General features: G+C 53.8%; 2 protein-coding genes and 1 long non-coding RNA gene across 4 annotated transcripts in view; 1 reads left to right on the top strand and 2 right to left on the bottom strand.

The window, feature by feature from the left end:
- Window positions 1-2728, bottom strand: part of SAMM50 (SAMM50 sorting and assembly machinery component) — a 34644-nt gene extending 31916 nt beyond the window's left edge. The window contains exon 1 of the mRNA XM_036084054.2: window positions 2568-2728. Coding sequence (XP_035939947.1) covers window positions 2568-2588 — 21 coding nt within the window. The 5' untranslated portion in view covers window positions 2589-2728. The remainder of the gene's footprint in view (window positions 1-2567) is intronic.
- A 147-nt stretch (window positions 2729-2875) lies between these two features.
- LOC118530529 (uncharacterized) lies at window positions 2876-11209 on the top strand. Of its 2 annotated transcripts, none has more exons than XR_013449360.1 (3): window positions 2876-3249; window positions 9768-9872; window positions 11079-11209. It is a non-coding gene; the product is annotated as an uncharacterized LOC118530529 (long non-coding RNA). The 2 variants fall into 2 exon arrangements; XR_004914693.2 differs by having other exon boundaries at window positions 2876-3296.
- On the bottom strand, window positions 5393-20789 carry PNPLA3 (patatin like domain 3, 1-acylglycerol-3-phosphate O-acyltransferase). Its single transcript, XM_036084055.2, has 9 exons — window positions 20479-20789; window positions 17684-17916; window positions 16673-16738; window positions 14063-14272; window positions 13156-13216; window positions 11124-11339; window positions 9800-9932; window positions 8737-8841; window positions 5393-7775 (listed from the first exon to the last, which is right to left on the bottom strand). The coding sequence occupies exons 1-9, from the start codon at window positions 20663-20665 to the stop codon at window positions 7727-7729; spliced, it is 1260 nt and encodes a 419-aa protein (XP_035939948.2). The 5' UTR covers window positions 20666-20789; the 3' UTR covers window positions 5393-7726.
- Window positions 20790-22451: the final 1662 nt, after the last annotated feature.

Below are 22451 nucleotides of genomic sequence, written 5' to 3'. Positions count from 1 at the left end.
GTGTAAAAAAGTATATTAAATTTGTGCTAAATCTGTATGCAGAGTATGTACTACGGTTAGGAACATAAGCACATATTCATTCTATTTATGCTTTATCTGGGCACAAGGTTTATATTCCACAATACTAAAAAAATCCCATTACAGTTCCTAAAATTTCAAAGCATGAAATAAGGCTCACTAAGGATCTGCCATGCCCACTTGTATACTTTAATCAGAAATTCAAACTTTAGGGCACCTGGGTGGCTCAGTCAGTTGAGTGTCTGCCTTTGGCTCAGGTCATGATCCCAGGGTCCTGGGATGGAGCCCCGCATCGGACTCCCTGCTCCGTGGGAAGCCTGCTTCTCCCTCTCCCACTCCCCCTGCTTGTGTTCCCTCTCTCGCTGTCTCTCTCTCTGTAAATAAATAAATAAAATCTTAAAAAAAAAAAAAGAAATTCAAACTTTAAGAGATGATGTCTTTATGATTTCACAGTTCCACCAAAGTTTGATGTCCTAAAATAACGGCCTTACTAATAGAGATTCATTCATTCACCAAATATTAAGAACGTATCATGTGGCAAGCACATACAAGATCCTCACCTTCATAAACTTACATTCCAGTGTCTGGAAGAGCAGGTACGGGTAAGTATTTGGTGAAATGAATTAAAATAAATATTTGGATCTAGCTCTATCCTTTCATCAGCTCAGCCTACCAGTCGGCAAGTTTTCTTTTTTTTTTTTTAAAGATTTTATTTATTTATTTATTTGAGATTTGAGATTTGAGAGCGTGCTCGCGCACAAGGTGGGAAGGGCAGAAGAGGGAGAGGGAGTAGCAGACTCCCCGCTGAGCAGGGAGCCTGACTAGGGCTCCATTCCAAGACCCTGGATCATGACCTAAGCTAAAGGCAGATACTTCACCGACTGAGCCACCCAGGCGCCCCCAGCAAGTTTTCTTGAACGCCATGATCCAGGTACCGTGCAAGGCAGTGCTAACTGAAGGGATAGAACATGCAATCAATTTAATGAGTTATGAACAGCACCTTTAAAGTGATACAGGCTGAAATCAAATAGAAAATATAAGAAAACATAACAGATATTCATGGTAAATATTGTTTCACAAAATTTTTGCTTCACATATGCATGAGGAGGGTACTAGACGGCAAATATAAAATGTTTTCTTACTGTGAATCCTGACCAAAGCATTCAAGTAACACTGGCTAGTGGGCTGAAAGTTCAAATTAAAGAATATTTTTTGCCAACATATTAATCAAAGCAGCGATTTTAGCACCGAAAGAGCTCAATAAAAACAAAGATTTTTTGGTTTTTTTCTGTAACCCTAAGAAGCCACACCAGGCACGTAGTAGACCAATGGGAAATGTTACAGAAATAACGGAATGAATGCCTACTTTGTTGAAGATGCTACATGGGATGCAAACCAAGGAAGATCCAGCTCCTACTGTAATATCTACAAACGGAGACTGGAAAGGAGTAAGAGAAAAATCCAAACAGAGCTAAAACAGGCGCCAGAGGAAAAACTTCAAGGAAGTTATCAGCACATCCAAATGAAGGCAGATAAGGAGGAGGTTGAAGTAGGAAGTGACTGGAACTGAGCTCTAAAAGATGGGGCTATTTCCATGGCTGATGACGGGCCTGGGGGTGGGGGAGTGAGGAGCTGCTGGACAAGGTACAGTGCAAGGAGTGTGTCAGAACAGCTACTGTGTTTCATTTGAATGATCTGTGAAGCGGAGTGAAGTTCAACTGCCCATGCCAAGCTGAGGGGTCTGTGCTAAATCCTTTGGGAAGCTCCTGAAAACTCCTGAGCAGGACAAGTGAAAACAGTCCATGTTGTAGTAGAAAAGTAATGCGGAGGAGTGGGACTCAGGAGGTCTCAGTTTGGGAACATTCGGAGGCTCTAACAAGTGTGACCTCGGACAAACCATTCATTCTCTGGCCCTCAGTTAAGATGACGACAAAGGAGAGCAGTCTGGCCAGCAGTGAGGACGCGCCAAGCACCCAAGCAAGTACTTTCACCTGCTGTGTCTTAACTCTCACAACTGGTAAGCGCTATTACTGCTGCCACTTTAAAAGGAGTAACTAAAGCGTGGAGAGCTTCTGTCTCTGCACCGTGAGCAGGGGAAAGGAGGGGTCCTAGACGGGTCTGGGTCTTCCAAGGATACCTGGTGCTCTAGGGGTCCCTCATGACCCCAGCAGGGGCTGAGCGGGGGACTGGAGAAGGTGACCGGTAAGGACAGAAGACGCCTGAAACGGCGGAGGCTAGAGAAGTCAACTCGCGGAGAGGAAAACTTATGACTCCGCTCCGGGTCACCACGGAAAGTGCGCTAGTCCTTTCTGGCCACCGCCTCGCTGAGTGACCTTGGGCAAGTCACGTCCCCCTTCTGGGTACCGGTTTCCTGCTCGGAGGTCTGCGGGACCCGCCGGCAGCGTCTCTGCGGCCTCCCCCACGAGGCCTCCAGGCCCCGCCGTCCTCGGCGCCCCCTTACCGGGGGAACCCCGGGCGCAGCCGCGAGAGCGTCTCCCCGCGGCGCCCGCCCAGAGGTCACGCGGCCCGCCGGTCGCTGGGCCTCTTACCCGGGCGTGCACTGTCCCCATGGCTCCCTCTCCGGCCGCCCCCTCGCAGAGCTCCCCGGGCCTGACCACGGCTCGGCTGGCGAGGGCAGAGGGCGGGCCCGCGGTAGCGGAGCTGTCAGTCAGCGTAACACCCACAAGTCCCCGGACGCGGCGCACTGGCGGGAGCCATGATACCCCGCCCCCTGGCTCACGGTGCTTTCGCTCATTGGTCCTTAAGAGCCCGTGATCCGGATGTTCACACGGACGCCGGGAGGCCCCGCGGGCCGCGCAAGCGCAGAGCGTCCAGTGATGCCCGCGCCCTTGCCGGCGCTTGGGGCGCGGGTCAGTGAGAGGATCCGCCGGGAGCCGGCGCCCGGAGTCGCGCCCGGGAGCGAGCAGACGGTTGGTGGGTGCGCCAAGGCTTCACCCAGGGTCTTCCCTTCGCCCTCCTGGCGCCCCGGCCCGGCGGGTGCTGTGCGGGCCCCACGCCCTGGCGAAGTGCCGAGGCTCGCCTCCGGCCTCAGGGTCAGCACGGATCCGCGGTGGCACCTGCTACCCTCCTGCTGGCCGCCCGGGTCCTAACAGTCGCGGAAGTCCTCGAGGGTTGGCCCCTCGTTGGTAAAGGGAAGGTGAGGGTCATACTACGTCACGGGATTGGAATAAGAGGGAGTGTGACAGCGCCGGGCACATCGCAGGGCCCTCGGTGAGCGGTGGGTAAATCAATGGCCATCGTCCATTGAGCTGCAGCCAGTAAGTACTAGCGAGGGTGGTCCAAGGGATGGACTGGGGGCGGAGAACAACACGGCCACGGGGCTTCATTTTGGTGGAGAAAACAGCCCCCCCCCCAAAAAAAACCCATGTCATCACACGTTGTGACAAATGCAGTGAGAAACAGCTAAGGGGGATAGAATAAGAGGGACTGTCAGCATTTTGTGTCCACTCCCTCCTGATAACAGAGCATTTCACCTCTTTTTCTCCCCCCGCCCCCACCGTCCTCGCCCAGAGTTCCTGACACCCATTTCCATTTAAATAGCACCCGAGCCTCCCGTGTCCCTGGGGTCCCAGGCAGCACCTGCCAGGGCCCTGTCCTTCCTTCACTGCGCCCCTTGCAGGTTGACCTACGCATCTGCCTCTCCAGCTCCTGGCGTTCAGGAAACCTTCCCCTGACCACCAAAGTGAGTCTTGGTGTCTCACAACCCCCCAGCTCCACCTCAAATTTTACATGTGAAAACTTTGACAGATTTTCAAAGATAATCTAGCAGCAAATTTCAAGCACAAATCACACAAGCTGTGAATTCCTTCTGCCACTTCCCGTTCCCTCATCTGTAAAATGGGGATGATAGCAGTTTCTAAGGCATGATGGTATACTGAGGATTTGATGAGATAAAGCATGGTGCCTGGCTCACTGTAAACACTGAATAAACTAGATCTTCCTGTATCTTCTCCTTCGTTACTCTCTTGAGTAAGCCTCTTCTCAAAGATAAGCCATGAGGTTGACCCGCAGATTGTAACAAGGACCGTGAGCCAAATATTTGAGAGTCTATTGGGTACAAGGCACTGGTGACGAGGTGACAGAAGACACATCAGAAACAGCTTCATCCTCAAAACACCATCTCTTGACAGTCAAAAGGCATATTAACATATTAAAGGCTCTGAGAAGTCCTGCAGTACCTATACCTGTTTCACTTTCTTGAACCCAGTATTTCCTAAATTGATTGGGTCAAGAGACTTCGGGTTTTGAGACTCCTTGGCCCTCAGTGGTGTTCATCAGTAATTCTGGTGCTCCTCTTTTGGGCAAAAGGTAGGGTTGTATTTTCCCGCCCCCATCCACGTGACTTGCTTTGGTCAGCAGGTTGTAGGCAGAAGAGCTAGGTATGTCTGGATGACAACCTTAGAGCACCATATTCCTTTCTCCCTGTTGCTGTGATCGGTGACCCTCCAGATGGAAGGACAGTTTCAGGCTGGGCCAGCCAAGTCTGGTGGACATATAGTATGAGAAATAAATCTTCTGGGGGAGTCTTTGTTAAATGCAACATAACCCAGCCTATCCTAACTGATCAAATCACCTAGTGAGACCTGCAAGGACGCCAGCTTTTGAGAGAACTTGGCTTACACAGTGTTGATCTGGCCCCATCAATAGTAGAAACGCAGTTCGGTGACCACACTGGTTCCCTTAATAAAATCAAACCTCAGGCTCAGAGGTTGTAAGGAAGGGACACTGGGTCTTCCCACAGATGCCCATAGAGGTCACTCACCTCTTAGTTTGGGACACCCTGTGGCATGGGCTCTAGGGAGTGGGCTGGGGACAAGAGGCTAGATTCCAGAGGCCTTAAGTGGAGGTGGACACAGCAGGATGGGGACCAGCTGGAGGGGGCAGGGTCAGACGGGGAGAAGGCGCTCAGTGAGTCCCTGGGTCCTGGCTCAGGCGACTTGGAAGTTGACAGATACAGGGCAGCTCTGCACGGAAGGAGTTATGTTGAGGTGCTGAGTTATGCCAAGGAATATCCAGGTGGAGGTGGCCGGGTGGGCTTGCCCCTCACCTGAGCCAGAGACCGGGTCCTCAGAGTGAGCCCCCCCACCCCAGGAGCGCTGTGAACTCGTAAAGGAGGCAAGGCTGAGCCTTGGGGACGAGCCCAGCACTCAGGACAGTCTGGGGTCCCAGAGGAAGGAGAGGGACTCTAGGGAGTGGGGGGTTCTGGTCCAGTGTCCAGGACAGAGCATGTGGAGAGCACCTGGCTGGTGGGGCCATAAACCTGGGGGGAGGGGAGCAGCATTTGAAGGAACTTGTCTGTGAGGGAAGGAAAACAAAAGCGGGGCTCCTGAGAGAATGTAGAGACAACGGAAAATGTTTTCAAAGTCACGTTTATTATGAGTTATTTCCCAATGAAGGTAATAAATATTTACCACAGAAATTTGAAAACCACCCAGAAGCACAACAAATGGGCTGTAATTACAGATAATGGCGTAATGACATCCACGGTCAGTACTGGGGTGTATACGTTCTCCACCTTTCCTCTGTACACACATGCACACCCACAATTCCGGGTGTTTTTAAATAAGACGAGGCTCCCGCTCTGCACCAGGTTTTGTTACCTGTTCACCAAATAAAGACTTGCTCCCTGGCATTTACTAGACCACACAGTTACTATTCCTGACAGTGGAGCGTCTTCCAGAGCATAAATGTGCCAGATAAAGGAGTTTTGTTTGATACGGTGGTAGGAACCGAAGAATGTTGTTGCGTGCTGATCAGCAACCTCCGCAGAGCTGGGAGGTGTGGGGCTGGGTGGCATTAACGCGCAGATGGGGAATGGAGCCTTGGCCATTTCTAAAAGAACAGTATCCTTCTTTGTCTTTGCACACATATTTTAAAAAAATTATAAAACACATGCTCATTGTGAGGTGGATCCAATTCAAAAAGTAGTAAGAAAAGCAGTTGCATGTAATCCTACCAGCTGTTGACATAATTCCTTCCTTATGGCGATCAGAGAACTAGCGTACATATGGTCTATGCAGAAATATGGCGGTTATTGAAAATACAGCTGAAGCGAGCTCCTAGCTGCTGACCCGTGCTGCGCTTCTGACAGAAGACAGCTGATCAGGGAACTTGAGAATCAGGGGCTCAGGGGAAGGTGTGAGGAAGGTGTGAGGTGGGTGTCAGGCCTGGTCTCCCCCACCCCTAGGCCAGCTCAGCAAGGAGCAGGGTCCTGCTCTGGGGCTTCAAGGGGCTGGGAGAGCCTGCCTCTCACCAGCTCTTGCCTCCTTGAGGAGGCGAGCGCTATCAAAACGGGAGCCTCAGTCCCCATGTCCCCGAGACACAAGGACCCAGCAAGGAGCCGCAAAGGGGGGGGTTCTGTGTGCTGGGCGGTGGCCCCATATGCTCACAAGGAGCCTGCTTCTAGGAGTCCATAATCTCATGGCAGCTCAAGGGAACGGGCTCGCCTAGAGGCTGCCCCTAGAACCACATCTCTCTTCTTAAGGGTCTGTCCTTGTAAGAAAGTGCTGTGTCTGAACTTGCTGGTTCTTCAACTCCCAGCGTACTGACTCGGTACAGCTGAGAGATGCAGCTTGCTGTGCCAATGTTGAGGATTTTGAGCTTATCACTGCTTCCTTTTGGTTACACTCAAATGCATAAATAAGAAAAACAGCACAGTTCACCTGCAGTCACTTTACTCTGTGCTTGCCAACGAATCACACCTGGGGAGAAGGTAGGTCCCCGTCTCTTGCTTGTCTCCATTAAGGCTCTGGGAGTACAGAAGTGGGCAGGGGATGTTGAGAAAAAAGGGGTGCAGGCCACAAGCCCTTCTGTTGTGCTGGGCTACTGCCTGGGGGCCCGGGATGCCTATATGTGCACTGAATTCTATTTTTTCGTAAGGCTTATTAATACCTCCCTGATTCACATACAATGCAACAGATAATAAGACTCCTTTATATTTTATACAAAACTCTATCAAATATTTAAGCTAGGTCAAAAAAAGTGTTCCAAAATGTAAATAATTGAGCATCTTTTAATGGCCCACGAGCGTCAATGCCCTTGTTGGAGAAGGCTACCACCCCCTCCCGCGCCACTGACCACTTCCTGTCTGGGGAAACAGGATCACGTTACTCCTCCTTCCAAACCCCAAGACTGCACAAAGGGCAGCCCAACCCCCAGCCATAGGTACCCCCACCCGCACCCCCACCCACCCCCAACCCATCACAACACAGGCTATTCTAGGAACATTGCACTGGGAGGGCGGCAAGACGGTTGGCAGTGGCCCCTCCATCCTGGGCTTCCTGGTGTCATTTCCCAGCCGACCAAGCTAACAGACCCAGGTGCTTAAATGTTAGACTTCCTTAAGCTCTAGACCACCACATACACCAAAAGTAGCTTCCTAGCTTTTCCTAAAAACACTAGATCGCCTTTGGTTTCAGTAAACTATAAATTCAGCACAGAGGCAGGACCCCGTGTGTCACAGACATCGGGGCATCGAATGCCAGTGCGGACGTAGCTACAGAGAGATCGGGAAGTACCTGCGCAAGAATGTCCTAGACTTGTCTCCTCATGAACGCTTCTGCACGAGGAGTGGGAAAGGAGGAGTCCCTCCCAGCTCCGGCCCCCCAAAGCCAGGCCAGACAGGACAGGTTTGCCGAGCAGCCTCCGCTCCGGCCCCTACTGGACAGCAGGGCAGGCAGCAGTGCCTTCATAAGTCCCTCGGGGAAGGCTGTTGGCCGCTTGCTGGTGTCTGGGATCTGAAACGAGTGAAGAATACTAACTCAGCCGCTGGCCTTCAGCCTCAGCAAGGATGGATGGACGCCACCAGCCCTCTGGGCACTGCAGGGTGGTGCTGTCCAAAGCCACGGCGTCTTCCACCCTTCCGTGCTGGGCTGATGTCACCACCCTGGGGTTCTAAGCTGGTGGCCCTCCAGCCGCCTGGACCCCTCCCAGTGGACGTCCACAGGCACAACAGAGCCCATCAGCTTCCTCCGCATAGACCAGCTCGCCCACTGGCCTGCACTACCATCCCCGGGCCACCTCCTTCTGACCAGCTGCCCCACTCCCTCTGAATTCAGGCAGACCCCAGGGCTTGCAACTGCCATCTCCTGGCCCTAGAGCCTACGAACACCTCAGTCCCACAGGTTCTAGTGAGACCAGGCCCTCCTCATCCTTGCCTGGACCAGGGCAATTGCCCTCTTGCTGGTGAGCCTGCCACCCGAGGGCCCAGTGATGAGGGCTCCTTCCCACGGCCACTAGATCATTGCCCAGTGCAAACCAGACCCTTCCACTCCCCTACTTTGAATCCTTCCAGGTCTGCCAATAGCACTGAGACCCCATCTCCTGAGTGCCCACCACGTGGCCAGTACCGTGCCAGGGGCTCCCCAAAGCCTCAAAAAAACCCAGTGAGGAGATGAAGAACACCCGCACGGAACAGGTGAGACCGTCAAGGCCCACGATTTTCAGGATTAGACCCAACCCTTGTAGCTGCAACCAAGCCCTTCTCGCTCTGAATCAGTTTTCAGAATTCAGAAGCAGCAGCATCCCAGGGGCCATGGGAGCAACAAAGGATGCTGGGTTCCACCCCCAGGCACCTCGCCCCCCAGACTGCGATTCAGCAAGTGTGGGGTCAGACGAGAATCTGCATAAATAGGCACCCCCCAACCCGCAGATGAAAGGTCCCTGCCGGACCCACACACCCACAGCCAAATCATTGACCTGGAGGTGGGGAAGAGCTGTGTCATCACTCGCGAACACACACTCGAGGTGAGCCACTGCAGCCACCGGATGTCCTCGGGCATATCTGGAAGCCACATCACCAGTCTGCAGGAATAAAACCAGGAGACACACATATACACACTTACCCACATGAGAACAAGCCAAAACACACACACACACACAACCAAAAACTAAACAAAAGGCAGGTATCTTAAAACAATGTCCTTTGTCCAGCTAAACCGCCAGACTCACATCTAATCCCAATCTGATCAATCCCGGAAGGTGGATTAGGGACATGACACCAAAGACAAACCTCCCTAAAAGCCCTAAAGCAAAGTTAGGTCATTGGGGGCTCTGGAAAGCTCAAGGGATACTCGTGGAAATAAAAGGGGAACGGTTTCCAGGCTTCTCCTCTGTGGCAAGGTACCCGCTGAAGCTTATGCAGAGAATCTCATAGTCAAGGTAGCACCTCCCCTCCCCCCAAGCCCTGTGGCACTGGGCCAGGTGCCAGCCCAGCGGACTCCCCACCCCCCACCCTTGCACAAAAGGACCCATGTGGTGAGCTCTGTAAATGCCTGACCAGACCTCACGCTAGGGCAGGGGTGTTGGGAGCAGGCGGCTACTTCGGTAAGAGTGAGGAGGGGATCTGGGCAGGAGAATCAAGCTGGATTCTGAAGGATGGTTTGGCCTCTAAAAGATGGACCAAAGGCCATGCTGACTGACTCACTAAAAAGACCGTAAACACTAACATAAATCTAAAGAAAGCAGAGGTTAAACAAATACCCAGGATTCAAGTGTGTGCCTCGTGTCCTCCCAACACCCCGGGAATAAAATCCCAAAATGAAAGTGTACAACTACTAAGAAGTGGCAAACAAGAACAGCATGGAGAAAAGAGGTGGGCTGAGTGGGGTCCCCATGAGGCACTTTTCAGGGTGCTCCTTATGGACCGTGAGCTCCATCACACTCTACAAGGAGCCAGGCCACAGGTCAAGGCCCTTACGTGGACTCTCTCAATCTCCACCCAACCCCAGGAGGAAAGCACAAAGCCACATAAAACGCTCACCTCTGGACCACAGCGATGGCAGACTCCACGGGCAGCGTACAAGGAAGCATCACATACGACATTACCTTAATCGGTAAGAAGTTGCAAATCTTGCTCATGTATCCGTGTTGGTTTTTAACTGCTTCACTCAGTGCTGAAAAATACAATGTGCAGGTGTATCTCCCACCAGGGTAAAAACCAAACCACCTTCCTGAGGGGCTGCTTGGATTTTCTATGAAATACACAAATCCCGGGGTGCCTGGGTGGCTCAGATGGTTAAGCGTCTGCCTTCAGCTCAGGTCATGATCCCAGGGTCCTGGGATCGAGCCCCGCATTGGGCTCCTTGCTTAGCAAGGAGCCTGCTTCTCCCTCTGCCTGCCACTCCCCCTGCTTGTACTCTCCCTCTCTCTCTCTGGCAAATAAATAAAATCTTAAAAAAAAAAAAAAAAAAAAAAAACACAAATCCCAGCATCTGAAGAATCAGAAGCACTCACAAATGAGATCAAATGAGGAGTATGCCCAGAACAGCCCTCAGATAGCCCGCAGGATACAGGGTTCTCAGTGAACCACTCTCGTTTAAATAACAACTATTTTTGGAGGGCTACACAAACTTCTCGAATACCCCATCGACTTCTGAGCTTTTTCCCTGAACCTTCCGCTGGACTGTGTCTCCTTCTGCCCAGAGCCATCTGTCCTGTTAGTTCCGTTTTGTAATGACCTCCTGATGCCCCAAATCACATTCGCCCCAACAGCTGCTGGCTAGTGCAGGTAATTTAACAGAGGTGCCAGTGCCCTGGGGCAAGGGATGACGTCCCGTGCGTCTCTGAACTTCTCCAAGTGCCCAATCGGAAGCTGGTATGTGCACACCTGTCCACCTAATAGTTGATCACATGATAAAGTATATCACCACTCAATGGCGATTCAAAATTGCAGCTCTGGAGGCAGGGAGAAATCAGAGAAAGGGGGCTCCTCAAGAAAGAAGGCTTTGAGATGGGTGAACAGGCAGAGAGGGGTTCTGGAAGAACAGGCCCACCCCTGTGGGCCCCCCACCTCCACTCCCCATCCCCATCATCTAGTGTGTCCGGTTCACTCAAAACAGGCTCAGCTGGAGTCTGCTCTCCTCTGGCCATGACCCCATGGGAAAGGAGACTGAGCACAGGCCTGTGCCAGGAGTGGGGGCCCCAACAGGCCTGCCCTCTCGCTCCGCCCCACCTCCCACGTGAGGATTACCTTCCTCCACAGCACCTAGAGAAAAAGCCCTTTCAGTCTCTGTCTCTCTCTTTCTCTCTCTGTGTCACAGGAAAACCACCTCCTCTGTCAGCCCGCCCCCCTGTGGAGTGAGCACCTGCAATGAGCTTGGGCGACAGGGTGTCCAGGATGCTCTCATCCCAGGGCAGGATGCTGAGACGCAGGTGGTCCAGCAGCTCGTCTCCCTCAGGCTTCGTCCGCCCCGCAGCCACCCTCAGGGGAGATTCCAGGCTCCTGTGTCCGCAGGTGAATTTAAGGGTCTTCAACTCCTCTGAGGGTAAACTCAGGCATGGATGGGGCCTGTTGCAGATGCCTACCAAGGACACGGGAAACCGACCACCAAGTGAATGTGGGCAGCAGGGGGTCATTACTCACGCAGCCGCCCACCCGCAGAATGACAGGAACCCAGCAGGCAAGCGCCCAGGAAGCCGCAGGCCTGTTATGGGCTAAGCACGAGGTGGGGAGAAATGAGGGCGGGCGTTCGGGCTTGTGTAAGAGAGAGAAACGAGTGTGGGGTTTTGAAGCTGGAGACATGTGCGTTTGGCTCTGGCTCGTCACTCACTAGCTGTGTGCACTCCACAGCCACGGGTGGATTTATGAAGGTGAAAGATAAGAATTACAACTAATTTATAATAACTGGACCACCGGTGAAGCCCGTATTCCAGGCCCTGAGTTAGGAACTTCGTAACAATTACGACCATTCCCACTGGTCGCCCCTCCACTTCAGCCGAGAAATCAGAAGCACAGAGAGGTTAAGAGACTCACCCAAAGCCACACAGCCAGTGAGTGGAAGAGCGGAATTCGACCCCAGGTCTGACATTAAGGATGACACTCTTCCGCTGTGGGGCTTTGAAAGCAGCACCAGGTAAGGGAGTTTGGGCAGGCCCTGCCACTCCAGTGCCTGCTTACCCTCCTACAACCTTACTACATGCTCTGTGGCCTGCAAGCCTCTCACTCATGTCCCCCATGCCTAGAACGCTCCCATTCATCTCAAAGTTGCAACAAGGATTCACATCCTCCCGAAGCCCTACCTCCCCCACCCGGGCCATGCAGATCTCTCCCGTGTGATACCACAGTGTCCCGTAGCTTCCTATCAGGGCACTTGGCACACGCCGTCCTTCCACTTGCTTCTCTGCTCACCTGACCCGCAAGCTAAGCTCCCAAGGGACAAAGACCACATCTGCCTCTTCCCCGTGGTATCCCTGGCACCGAGCCAATGGCTCAGCACCTTGAAGGTGCACAAGCAACATTTTCCCAGTCGAAAAATACATGTATGTCCTTTTAACCACCACTCCTTGGTCTTGGCCAAAGACTAATTCAGAGAAGCAGTAGGGAAACCAACTTTTAGCCTTAAAGACAATCCATCTAATACTGGCGAGGCCCAATTCCCAGCGCCCAGACCCGCTGATGACCCAAAGGCAGGAACCTGCCCCAGCAAGGACAGCTGGGCTCATGGGTGTGACCCACACCTGGCCAGAGACAACGATTCTGCTTGCTCCACTTGGGGCTCAGGGCCAGAAACCCTGCTTAAACTCCCTCCCTTGTTTATCTAAAGATTCAAAATAGTTCATGCAGCAAAGAAAAACTAACAGGACTGGGCGCCTGGGTGGCTCAGTTGGTTAAGCGACTGCCTTCGGCTCAGGTCATGATCCTGGAGTCCCGGGATCGAGTCCCGCATCGGGCTCCCTGCTCGGCAGGGAGTCTGCTTCTCCCTCTGACCCTCTCCCCTCTCATGCTCTCTCTATCTCATTCTCTCTCAAATGAATAAATAAAATCTTTAAAAAAAAAAGAAAAGAAAAACTAACAGGACTGCCTTCACTGTTCGGACAGGGGATTACTGAGGGAGGAGAGAGCCGTGGGGCGGGGACACCCCGCGGCTGAGCCCCAGCTCTGTTCCTCGGTGGGGTCCCCGGCTCACCGCCGTCTCCCCATTTGTAAAATGGGGCCAAGATTTCCTATTTCCCAGGGCGAATGAAGGGGCTGAGCAAGGTGCCAAGTGAAGACGCTGAGCGCTGAGTTTCTACCCAACACCAGGCTCCAGTGACTGCTAGCGAAAAGCCTGTTAAAAGGCCGGTCTACCCTCACCGCGCCCGTACGTACCGGTCTACCCTCACCGCGCCCGTACGTACCGCTCTCCTCCAAGAACCTCAAGGTGTCTAAGTACCCACGAACGCAGATCTCGCCAAGCACCTGGCAACAAACCAAGTACTGTAACTGCAGTGCTGAGACCAAGAGCAGAGCCCTCCCCGCTGGCAGCTGCTCCCATGGCCCAGCACGGCCACGGCAAGGCTGGACGACAGGGCTCCAGGCTCCTAAGAGACAGAAGTCAACTTCCACATGGGACTAGGTTCGAACGACACCCCCTCCACGAAGACTTTGCTGGCAGCGCAGCATGACAGGCGCTGATTTCCCTAGGCTCCCTTGGTCCCTGCACGAGCCTCCACCCTCACAAATATGGGGGCCTGTGCTAGTTGTCATGGGACAATTAACAGCGGCCTCCTCCACTCGTCTGGACACAAACCACACATGCAAACCAATGCACAGCCTCCCCTCTCTCCTGGAGTACATGCTGTTGGGGTACAGCTTACGCACTGCCTTCCTTCTCCCTGGAGAACCATTAGGGTACATGGTTCACACCTTTTCTTTTTATTAGGGAGATAAGACCTCCTACAACAACAATCAAGAAAGATTAAACCACCAAATGCAGTGTGGTTCTTGACCACACTTGCAAATACGAATCCTCAGGATACCTCCAAAAAAAAAAAAAAAATTGCACTGCCCAGGCTGCACCCCAACTACTTAAATCATAGCCCGGGGATGTGGAATCTAAGCTGCAGGGCTGTTTAAATCTTCCCAGGTGATTCCAATGGGCAGAGTGGGGCAGCCCTGAGCTGCCGGGACCAGAAACTCTTCTCTGAGTTCCTATTCGATGAGGGGGATCTGTTTCTGTTTGTGGAAAGGACAATTGGGAGCTATCCTGGCAAACAAGGAAGCAAAGAAGAGCTGCACCCCCAGAACACACAGCCCCCAACTCACCTTGAGATCCGGAGGGAACAGTGCTCGCATTAGTAGGTAGACATTCTCGGAGCAGAGGCGCAAACTGAGCTTGGTTAGGTCCACGTGAAGAAAGTTCGTTGACGTGACTTTAGGGCAGATGTCATACTCCCCGTAGAAGGGGGACACAGTGATGGTCGTTTTGGCATCAAAGAAGGGGACATTGTCACTTACTCCTCCATCCACGTATCGCTTTTACGGGGAGGAAGAAAGGACATACTGTCAGAAGCTCTGGGCGAGTGTCTTCTGTGCTTTTTCGGATTATGGGTAGAGCCTTCTCAGAGCCGCAGGCTGATATTGTGGGAAGACAAGGTTCCAGAACTACTCTTCCAACAAAGCTTTACTGAGCATTTCTATGCCAGGCCAGGCTCTGGGCTGGCACTCAAGTGTGCTATATACTGTTGTGTAGTTTGTGCACTGCACAAAAAGTACCTGGCAAAGAGGCAGACAGAGGCTGGAGCCCTGCCCATAGTTTGCTGGCCAAGTCCGAAGCCCAGGCGGGTACCTATAGGTGCGCCCATGTAATCTGCACAAAAGGGGCCGAATAGAGCAGGGGCTCTGTGTGCACGGGGGACAGAGTATGATATTGACCCTGCCCTCAAAGAGACGGAAGTTCATGGGTTCAATTCCAGACCCCCCTTGCTGCTTGGAAAATCAGAACCAGCACCTTGAGGAGCTTTGGAGACTTAAATGGCAGTGAACCTGGAACCAGGGCAGCCTTCAGAAAACCTCCTCTGAATCCACAGCCTAGTGGCATTTGGGATCAGCTACCGCAAGCAATCAGGCTTCCTATATCCATACCCTTCTACAACCTTAGGCTGGCACAGGCAGAGTTGGGTACAATTTGGACAAAGTCTTGGACCGCTCAAAGCAATGTCTAGAATGATTCCCAAATCCGAGGCCATCCCAGCCCAGCTGTTGGTGCTCACAGAGAAAGGCCTTCAAATATCACAGCCAGTCCTTCCCGAGACCTAAAGCAAGTCCAGAGAAGAACCACCCATGCTCAGCCGTGCCTTAGCTATCCAGAGAGTCTTGCCTTGAGTCCAAAAGATGATCAGGCATGTACACAGTGGTATTTTCAAAATCATAGCCACACAATTTCCACGGAAGATGTAAGGAAGCCTCAGAAACCTCCCTGGCAGAAAAGGACATGGATCAGAACGTCGGGAACTTTCGGGAACCCTAAGGAAGAAAGCAGGCTGACTGTTTCTCACTCAAGGGAGAGTCTCAAGTCCGATGCGCCTTATCACATGGACTTTTCCCTTCCATTCCAAATTTTCGTATAGTAACGTTCTGAGTTTGCTTGGTGGAATCAAGAAGGAGCTGTTCTGGTTCTCCGCGGGTTTCACTGGAGTGTACTGAATGTGCGACCGCCCCCCCCGGGGGGGCTGGGGCAGCCTGGGTGAGGTGGGCAAGATGGTAGAAACAGCCCCCACTTTCTGAAGACTCCCCCGTGCCAGGCTCTATGCCAAGCACCTCGAGGCCCTGGCCCATGCGAGCCTCACGACACCTCTACGACGCTACACTATGATGAACCCTCGTTTTGCAAACAGATCTCAGAGAGGTTAAGAAATATGTCCAAAGCAGTCCAGCTAACGTGTGCCGGAGGAGGGATTCGGTCCGGGTCTGTCTGCCAGGCAGAGGCCGTGGGCATCTGAGGTGACCCCTGCACTGCTCCGGGCCTGTTTTCTCATCCAGAAGCAGGGACAATGTGTTTGTCACGGGGCTGCTCCTGGGCACGAGTGAAGCTCTCGGCGTGACATGCCTCTGCCTTTGCCCCACAGCATGAGGACGCCACCACCCTGGGACATTCAGACGTCGTGTCTTCTCTCTCAGGACAGGATGTCTTAGCTGGGCACTACTCATGTTTAGGAACAGGTCGTTCTTTGTGGAGAGGGCTGGCCCGTGCCCCGCAGGGTGTCAGCAGCACCCCGGGCCTCAACACACGAGGCGCCAGGAGCACTCCCCCAGTTATGGCAACCCAAACTGTCTCCAGACACTGTCCCAGGGTCGGGGGGGCAGCGGCAGAATCACCCCCAGGGTGATCACCATGGCCCTAGAAGGAGTCTGCCAGTGGCCCAGCATCGCCCAGCATCTAGTCCAAAGCCAGCAGAACACACACTACAACCTGGGTCTCTCCATTCCAGGCAGGGCTCAGCAATTGGCCACAACACATATTTGTGGGATGGAACCAAATCGAAGCCCTGTCAGCAGCTTCTGCCCAAAGCCATGGGCCAAAAAGGACAAAGGCAGACCCAGACAGGCTGCAAACTCTCAAGCGCTGAAAATAAAGCTCTACCCTAAGCAAGGAACGGACTCGTAAGCACCTTGGAGTTTAACCAGGCCAGCAGGACCTATCTGGGGTGCTCAGGTGAAGATTAAGTGAATCAGCTTACCTTCTAGATAGCGAGATAATTAATTCTACATAAAAGTGGCCATGCTGCCCAGGCAGCCTAGAAGGGGGCTAGCTGGGGAACCTCTGTCTGAAAGGCCAAGAGGCAAAAGGCTCTGCATTTGGGGACAGGCCCCCGGGTGCCTGTGGCTGGTGCCCTGCAGGCAGGAACTGGGCAGACAATTTAAAAGCAGACTCACCACGCCTCTGAAGGAAGGAGGGATTATGCCGCAGAAGAAAGGGATGAAGCTGGAACAGACCAAGGCCTGCGAAGACAAAAAGAAGTGAAACCAGAGGCCCAAACAGCCTGCCTTCTGATCTCCTGGGGGCCCACATAAGCCTTCTTCAGATGAACAGAGCAACAGGCCTAAGATGCTCTTTGCAAAGGGGGCGCTTTAATAAACAAGCTGAACAAATGACGAACCAAACTACACACTTGTATTTCAGGCCTAAGTAAAAGCTCCTAATGACACTGTGGACATCAACTTCCTGTCCCTCTCCCCACAAGAGCTGCACTGGGCCCTTGCAGATGCCACCCAGAGGACCCAGAGTCGCTGACTGACTGGGAAGACACCAGAGCAGGGCTTTGCAAAAAATTCATTGAATCGCCCAGAGGGCTGGTCAACCACAGACTCCATGGCCCACCCCAGGATTCTGATTCAGCAGGCTGGTGGGGCCTGAGAGCCTGGAAGCCGGCGAAGTTTCTGGATGCTGCTGATGCTTTGGGTCCTGGCCGGGAGCGGCGGGGGGAGGCAGGAAGCAAGACCGGCCCACTGAGAAAACCTACTCCTGCTGGAATGGACCAGTGCTGGCTATCTAGAAAAACCTTTTGGAAACAAGCTTAAATAGAGGTGGACCATGGCTGCTGAGATGCTCCTGGTTATATGTGCTAGGAATATACATTGTGGGAGGAGGGACATATATGGGACAGGGTCTCTGGAGGAGGGGATCAGGAGCCAAGTCTTAAAGGACAGGGAGGTAGTACTTGAAACTGAAACCAACTAGGGCCATTCCGGGATATACACAGGTTATAGACCACCGACCACCGGATGCACACAGAGTGGTGCAGGAAGCAAACCAGCATCTGGGCAGCCAGGGTCTTTTGCATCTTAAGAAATGACGCAGGTGGCCTACGGCAGCCCTCTCTGTGTTGCTTCCAAAAAGAAATAGCTTTTCTTACTTGACAAGGCCCAAATAAGCAAACTGCTTACGTCCACAACTTCGTCTTTGGACTGAAAATCAGACACCAGCACGTTTTCCCCATCAGACACCCTGGTGAGCGAAATGCACATTTTGCCAGAGATGAGCCTGTGGATATTGTCTGGGAGGTGTTTCTGAAGACTTTTTTGGATGTGCCTGCTCAAGCTGCAGGAGGGGTGGAGGATGCCAATGCTCCGGCTCCTGGCACTCTGGACAATGTCCACGAGGATCTGCATGAGGAGGTCTGGAGGGCAGGAGACAAATACACAAAGGACTGTGCTACCCCGGAAATGGAAATGCTTTGTGGCAAGACCAGACACCAGGTGGCAAGGAAGCGGCCAGCCTTCTTCCGGGCCCGCACTGATACAGAAGTCATGTGCGGCCATGGGTCCCTTCAAATACGGCCATTCCCATCTGAGGTGTGTAAATGGCACACTGGAATTCAAAGGTTTCATAAAAAATAAAATAAAATAAAATAAAATATCTCCTTAATCATGTTTTATGTTGATTAGATGTGAAAATGATAATGTTCCGGCTGTACTGGGATCAACGAAATTAATTTCACTTGTGTCTTTCACTTTTTTCAGTGTGGCTACTGGGAAATATTAAATGACACACACAGCTACACTGTATTTCTCCTGGACAGCACTGCTCTGGGTCCCCGCCACAGGAAGGAGCCTCCCGAGGTGCCCAGGGGCACTCTCTCTCCCCTCCATCCCCCAAAGCCAGAAGTGGAAATGCCTCAGCATCAGAGCTTTAGCACAAAGGACCTAACATTGCAGGAAGCAGAGACTCAGTGCAGGCTGGGGCCCAAGAGCAAGGACACCTCCTACTAGCCAAGCGACCTCAGAAAGTCACTTCACTGCCCCTCGCCATCTCAGAGTGTGCATTTTTAACTTTGGGGACAGAAGGGATTAGATTCGCTACCATCCGTAAGGTCCTCAACCCAGCGAAGGCTTCTAATTAAGAACTAGACTTACCCTTAGGCTTCTGACACCAGAATTACCACTGTCTAATGGGCATGGGCCACATTCATGCCCCATCAAGCCTCACTCATGGACCTGGACCCCCTCCGGCTGATCTGCATTGCCCTGACATGCAGGACCACCAGTCTCAGCCTGAGACCGAGCCCATCACAAATCCTGAGATGCAGAAGGACAGCCATAAGCCAGCCTATCTTGGAAGACCTCTGACCTCAACTCAACTCTCCCTGTGCGTGTGGCCCCACGGAGCCAGGGCAGAAGGGGCAAAGTCGCAGACAGCTGGCTCGTTCTGCCAGGCTTTCCTGCTGAGTACTTGGCTTGGAAGCACTCGCAGGAACTCTTTCCAAGTTGTGGCCCTAGGAAATGCTCCTCGTGGTCCCCAAATGAGACAGGAGTTCAAAGCAGGGCTCCTGGAATTTGGGGAGTGGCTCCTGCCAAAACCTCCAGACCCCACTTTCCAAGGACCTCGTGGTCCCCAAGCCTCCCCCTGCCCTACAGGGTACAGACCCAGCCTGCACATGTCCTCTGCCAGTTAGGAACCCTGTCTGTACTGGAATCAGTGCAGGTTACCTTGACATACAAGGGCTGTCTTTTATTGCTGCCAAAACCCAGAGTGTGCAGATCGGCCATGGCCAGTCTGTTCCTCCCTGAGACCACATCTCCTGCCCTTTGCTCTCCTCCCGTCAACGGAAAAGCCAGCCAGGGCCTCTCTCCTGATCCCCACCTCCCGGCCAGCCCAGGGTCTGCTCACCGATCCTATCCAATCCTATCCAATCACAGGGCTGCACCTACTGGCAGGGGGCTCCGGGCCACGCAGGAACAAAGTCACTCCCTGCTGGTGGAGTCCAACACATCAGTCCCCAGGGAAGAGCAGAGTAAACTGCTAAGGAAGCTGAACAGGGGTTGATGAGGCGCACTATCTTCCTGTCTGGGGATCTTTGGGTGCCAACATCTCCAGCTGCCACTTGTCCCAGGTCCTGCCCCCTGGCTCAGAACCCCAGGCCACACCCCTGTTTGGGCCATCTTGGTACAAGCCCCATATCGTCCCCTCCCACCACCACCCACATAGACAGATGTTTAATTTGCACAAGATTCAAATGCACAGGACCTCATTTCCAGGGGCACTGAGCAGGGTGGGGGTGGGGGGAAGGATGGTATAGGGGATGTCCAGAGATCCACTCCAGCCCCTAGGAAGGGTCTAGTACCCCCTCCAAGCCCCCCCCCCCAACATTCCCCCGCCCCACCATGACCCTTCGACTCCAAACCAGTAAGCCTGCCCAGGAGGACTCCGAAGGGTTGCCCTCCCCCTGAAAGGCTATCCAGCTCCCTACCTCCCCCGGGTTGGGGGGCCGGGCGTGTCTCCAAACCCTGTAGTCGCCAGAGGGAAGACAGGGCCCGCCCAGGGACACAGGCCAATGCCCCCCTCCTGGTCCGACCCAGGGCAAATCGCCCAGCGCCTCGTGAGCTGATGGCAGGAACCTCAGGGACCAGCTCCACCCTGGGCCCCCTGGGTCCTGCTCCCTCCTCCGCGTTGCTCCGTTTGAGCTCACTCTCGGTCCCGGGGCGAGGGGCTTCCTGCAAGCCCAGGCGCCAGAGCCGGGTTGGAGTGCGGATACGCTCGGGGTTCCCACACCCAGAAGAGCCAAGCCCAGGCGCACCCCCCTCCCAGGCTGGCGACACAGAATCCCCGGAGCCGGCGCCGGGCGAGAGGACGCGGCGGAGGTAGCGTCCGTCTGGGGACGGGCCCCCCCGGGACGCACCCCGCGGTGTCCGTTGTCCCATCCCAGCTCCGCGCGGCGCCCCGGCGGCGGCCCCGGACGTACCCAGCGAGATCCCGGAGAGAAAGACGACGCCTTGCAGCGCCCCGGCCGAGGAGCCGAACAGCATGCGCGCGTCGCGGAGGAGGTGCGGGGCGCGCTCGCTCAGGCAGCGGGTCGCCCCGATGTGGTAGAAGCCCAGGAAGCCGCATCCCGAGAAGGACAGGCTCCACCCGCGCTCGGGGTCGTACATAGCGGCGGCGCGGCGGGGTCTCGGGTCCGGGGCTCGCGGGAGGGAGTCGGCCGCGCTGCGGCGCTCGCGGGGGACCCGCGTCCGGGTCGGGGTCTGGGGACGTCCCGCACCGCTCGGCACCCGAGCGCTCTCTCCGCCCGGCCTCCGCGCCGCCGCTCAGGCACTCCCTGCGTGACGTCAGCCGGCAGCCCCGCCCCCTCGGGCCAGGCCCACGAGCCTCCGGCCGCCCAATGAGCACCGGGGCGGGGCGCCCACTCCCCCCCCACCTCCATCGCCTCGGGGTCCTGCGAGGGGTCTGGGGCCGGGGCGGAGGAGAGAAGAGGACCTTGCCCCCAGGTGGGAGCTGGAGAGCAATTGTCCATCCCCCAGACGGACAGCTCCCTTTCGGTTCCTTGTCATCCCTTGAGTCAGGGAGAAAGTGAAGGTTGCCCTCTTAGGTCCTTAATATCCTTTGACACTATCCTTTCCCTTTTCATACAGGACAGCAAAACCTTAAGCAGGCACCAGAATCTAAATAGAATTGATGGCTTTGCTTGATTTTCCTGCAGTTTTCTGTAAGATGGCTTCAACTTGTGGCAAGTGGTAAAGATAGTGACATGAAGTTTCCATTTCAAAGTTTCACTTATAAGTAAAAATTGGGAATAACTGGTGTGGGGGTGGGGGCGGTGCAGGACCGTGGGAGTCTGGCAGGCTGGGGCTTAAATCCTGGCTGGAGCCCTTAGGAAGGTGAAGTGCCTAAGTCGTCCCTTGGCCTGTGTGCACCGCATAGAGCATTTCCACGGCAGCCTGGGCAAGGAGGTTGGGTGTCTGTCCAGAGTTACACAGCCAGAAATCTGGGTCTCCTGGGCCATCCTACTTCCTGTTGATGTGGACAGAGAAACCCCCTCCCTCTTCCACAAAGGCCCGGGTGTGGGCTTTGGAATCAGGCCTCCCCCTTTCTGTGCCTCAGGGTCCTCATCTGAAAATAACAGAGTTGCAGTCAGGATTCAAAATGTCACCTGTGCGGCACCTGGACACATGGGTTGTGCATGACCTCCCCACCAGCAAAGCTTCCCAAGTCCGAGGCATCCCCTGCTGTTGCTGAGCCTGTGCCTACAGGGATGGATGGGGAACTGGGAAGAGGGCAGAGAACTGCCCAGTATGCTCATATCCAGCTGGGGTCAGACAAGGTGATGCCCCACCTTCTTGTTCAGTTTCCCTGCTGTAAACAAGTGTCCTTCTTGTGATCTGCTGATTGATTTCACATTGTTGTGCTCTTTGTTGGTGATATTGCTATTTAAAATGGCCCTGTGGGGCGCCTGGGTGGCTCAGTCAGTTAGGCATCTGCCTTCTGCTCAGGTCATGATCCCAGGGTCCTGGGATCGAGTCCCACGTCAGGCTCCTTGTTCAGCAGAGAGCCTGCTTCTCCCTCTCCCTCTGCCTGCCCCCCCCCCGCTTGTGCTCGCTCACTCTTGCTCTCTCTTTCTGTCAAATAAATAAATAAAATCTTTTAAAAAATAAAATAAAATGGCCCCACGCATAGTACTGAAGGGCTGTCTGGTGTTCTGAAGTGCAAGAAGGCTGTGTCCACCTTACAGAAAAAATACCGGTATTAGATACGCGTTATCCAGGCACATGCTGGTGGCTGTGAGTTCAGTGTGAATGAGTCACCAAGATATATCGAGTAAGGTGTTTTTAAACAGAAAACACACATAACTGAAGGTTATGTATTGATCGGTTGACAAAAGTGCTGTGACAGGAGGCACACAGGAGCTTCACCCCGTATTTCCAATAGGAACAACGATTC

The sequence above is a fragment of the Halichoerus grypus genome, chromosome 6, assembly GCF_964656455.1.
Source record: "Halichoerus grypus chromosome 6, mHalGry1.hap1.1, whole genome shotgun sequence".
NCBI classification, from domain to species: Eukaryota; Metazoa; Chordata; class Mammalia; order Carnivora; family Phocidae; genus Halichoerus; species Halichoerus grypus.
This window is presented reverse-complemented; position numbering and strand designations above follow the sequence as displayed.

Bases quoted from the DNA above. Each gene is read 5' to 3' on its own strand.
- PNPLA3 (XM_036084055.2), bottom strand. From the start codon at position 20,665: ATGTACGACCCCGAGCGCGGGTGGAGCCTGTCCTTCTCGGGATGCGGC. The intron at 14,273-16,672 runs GTGAGTCTGCTT...TCCCCGTAAAAG, and splicing joins CTCCTTCCTTCAGAGGCGTG to CGATACGTGGATGGAGGAGT. The intron at 7,776-8,736 runs GTCAATGATTTG...CACTCGTTTCAG, and splicing joins CAGCTCTTCCCCACCTCCAG to ATCCCAGACACCAGCAAGCG.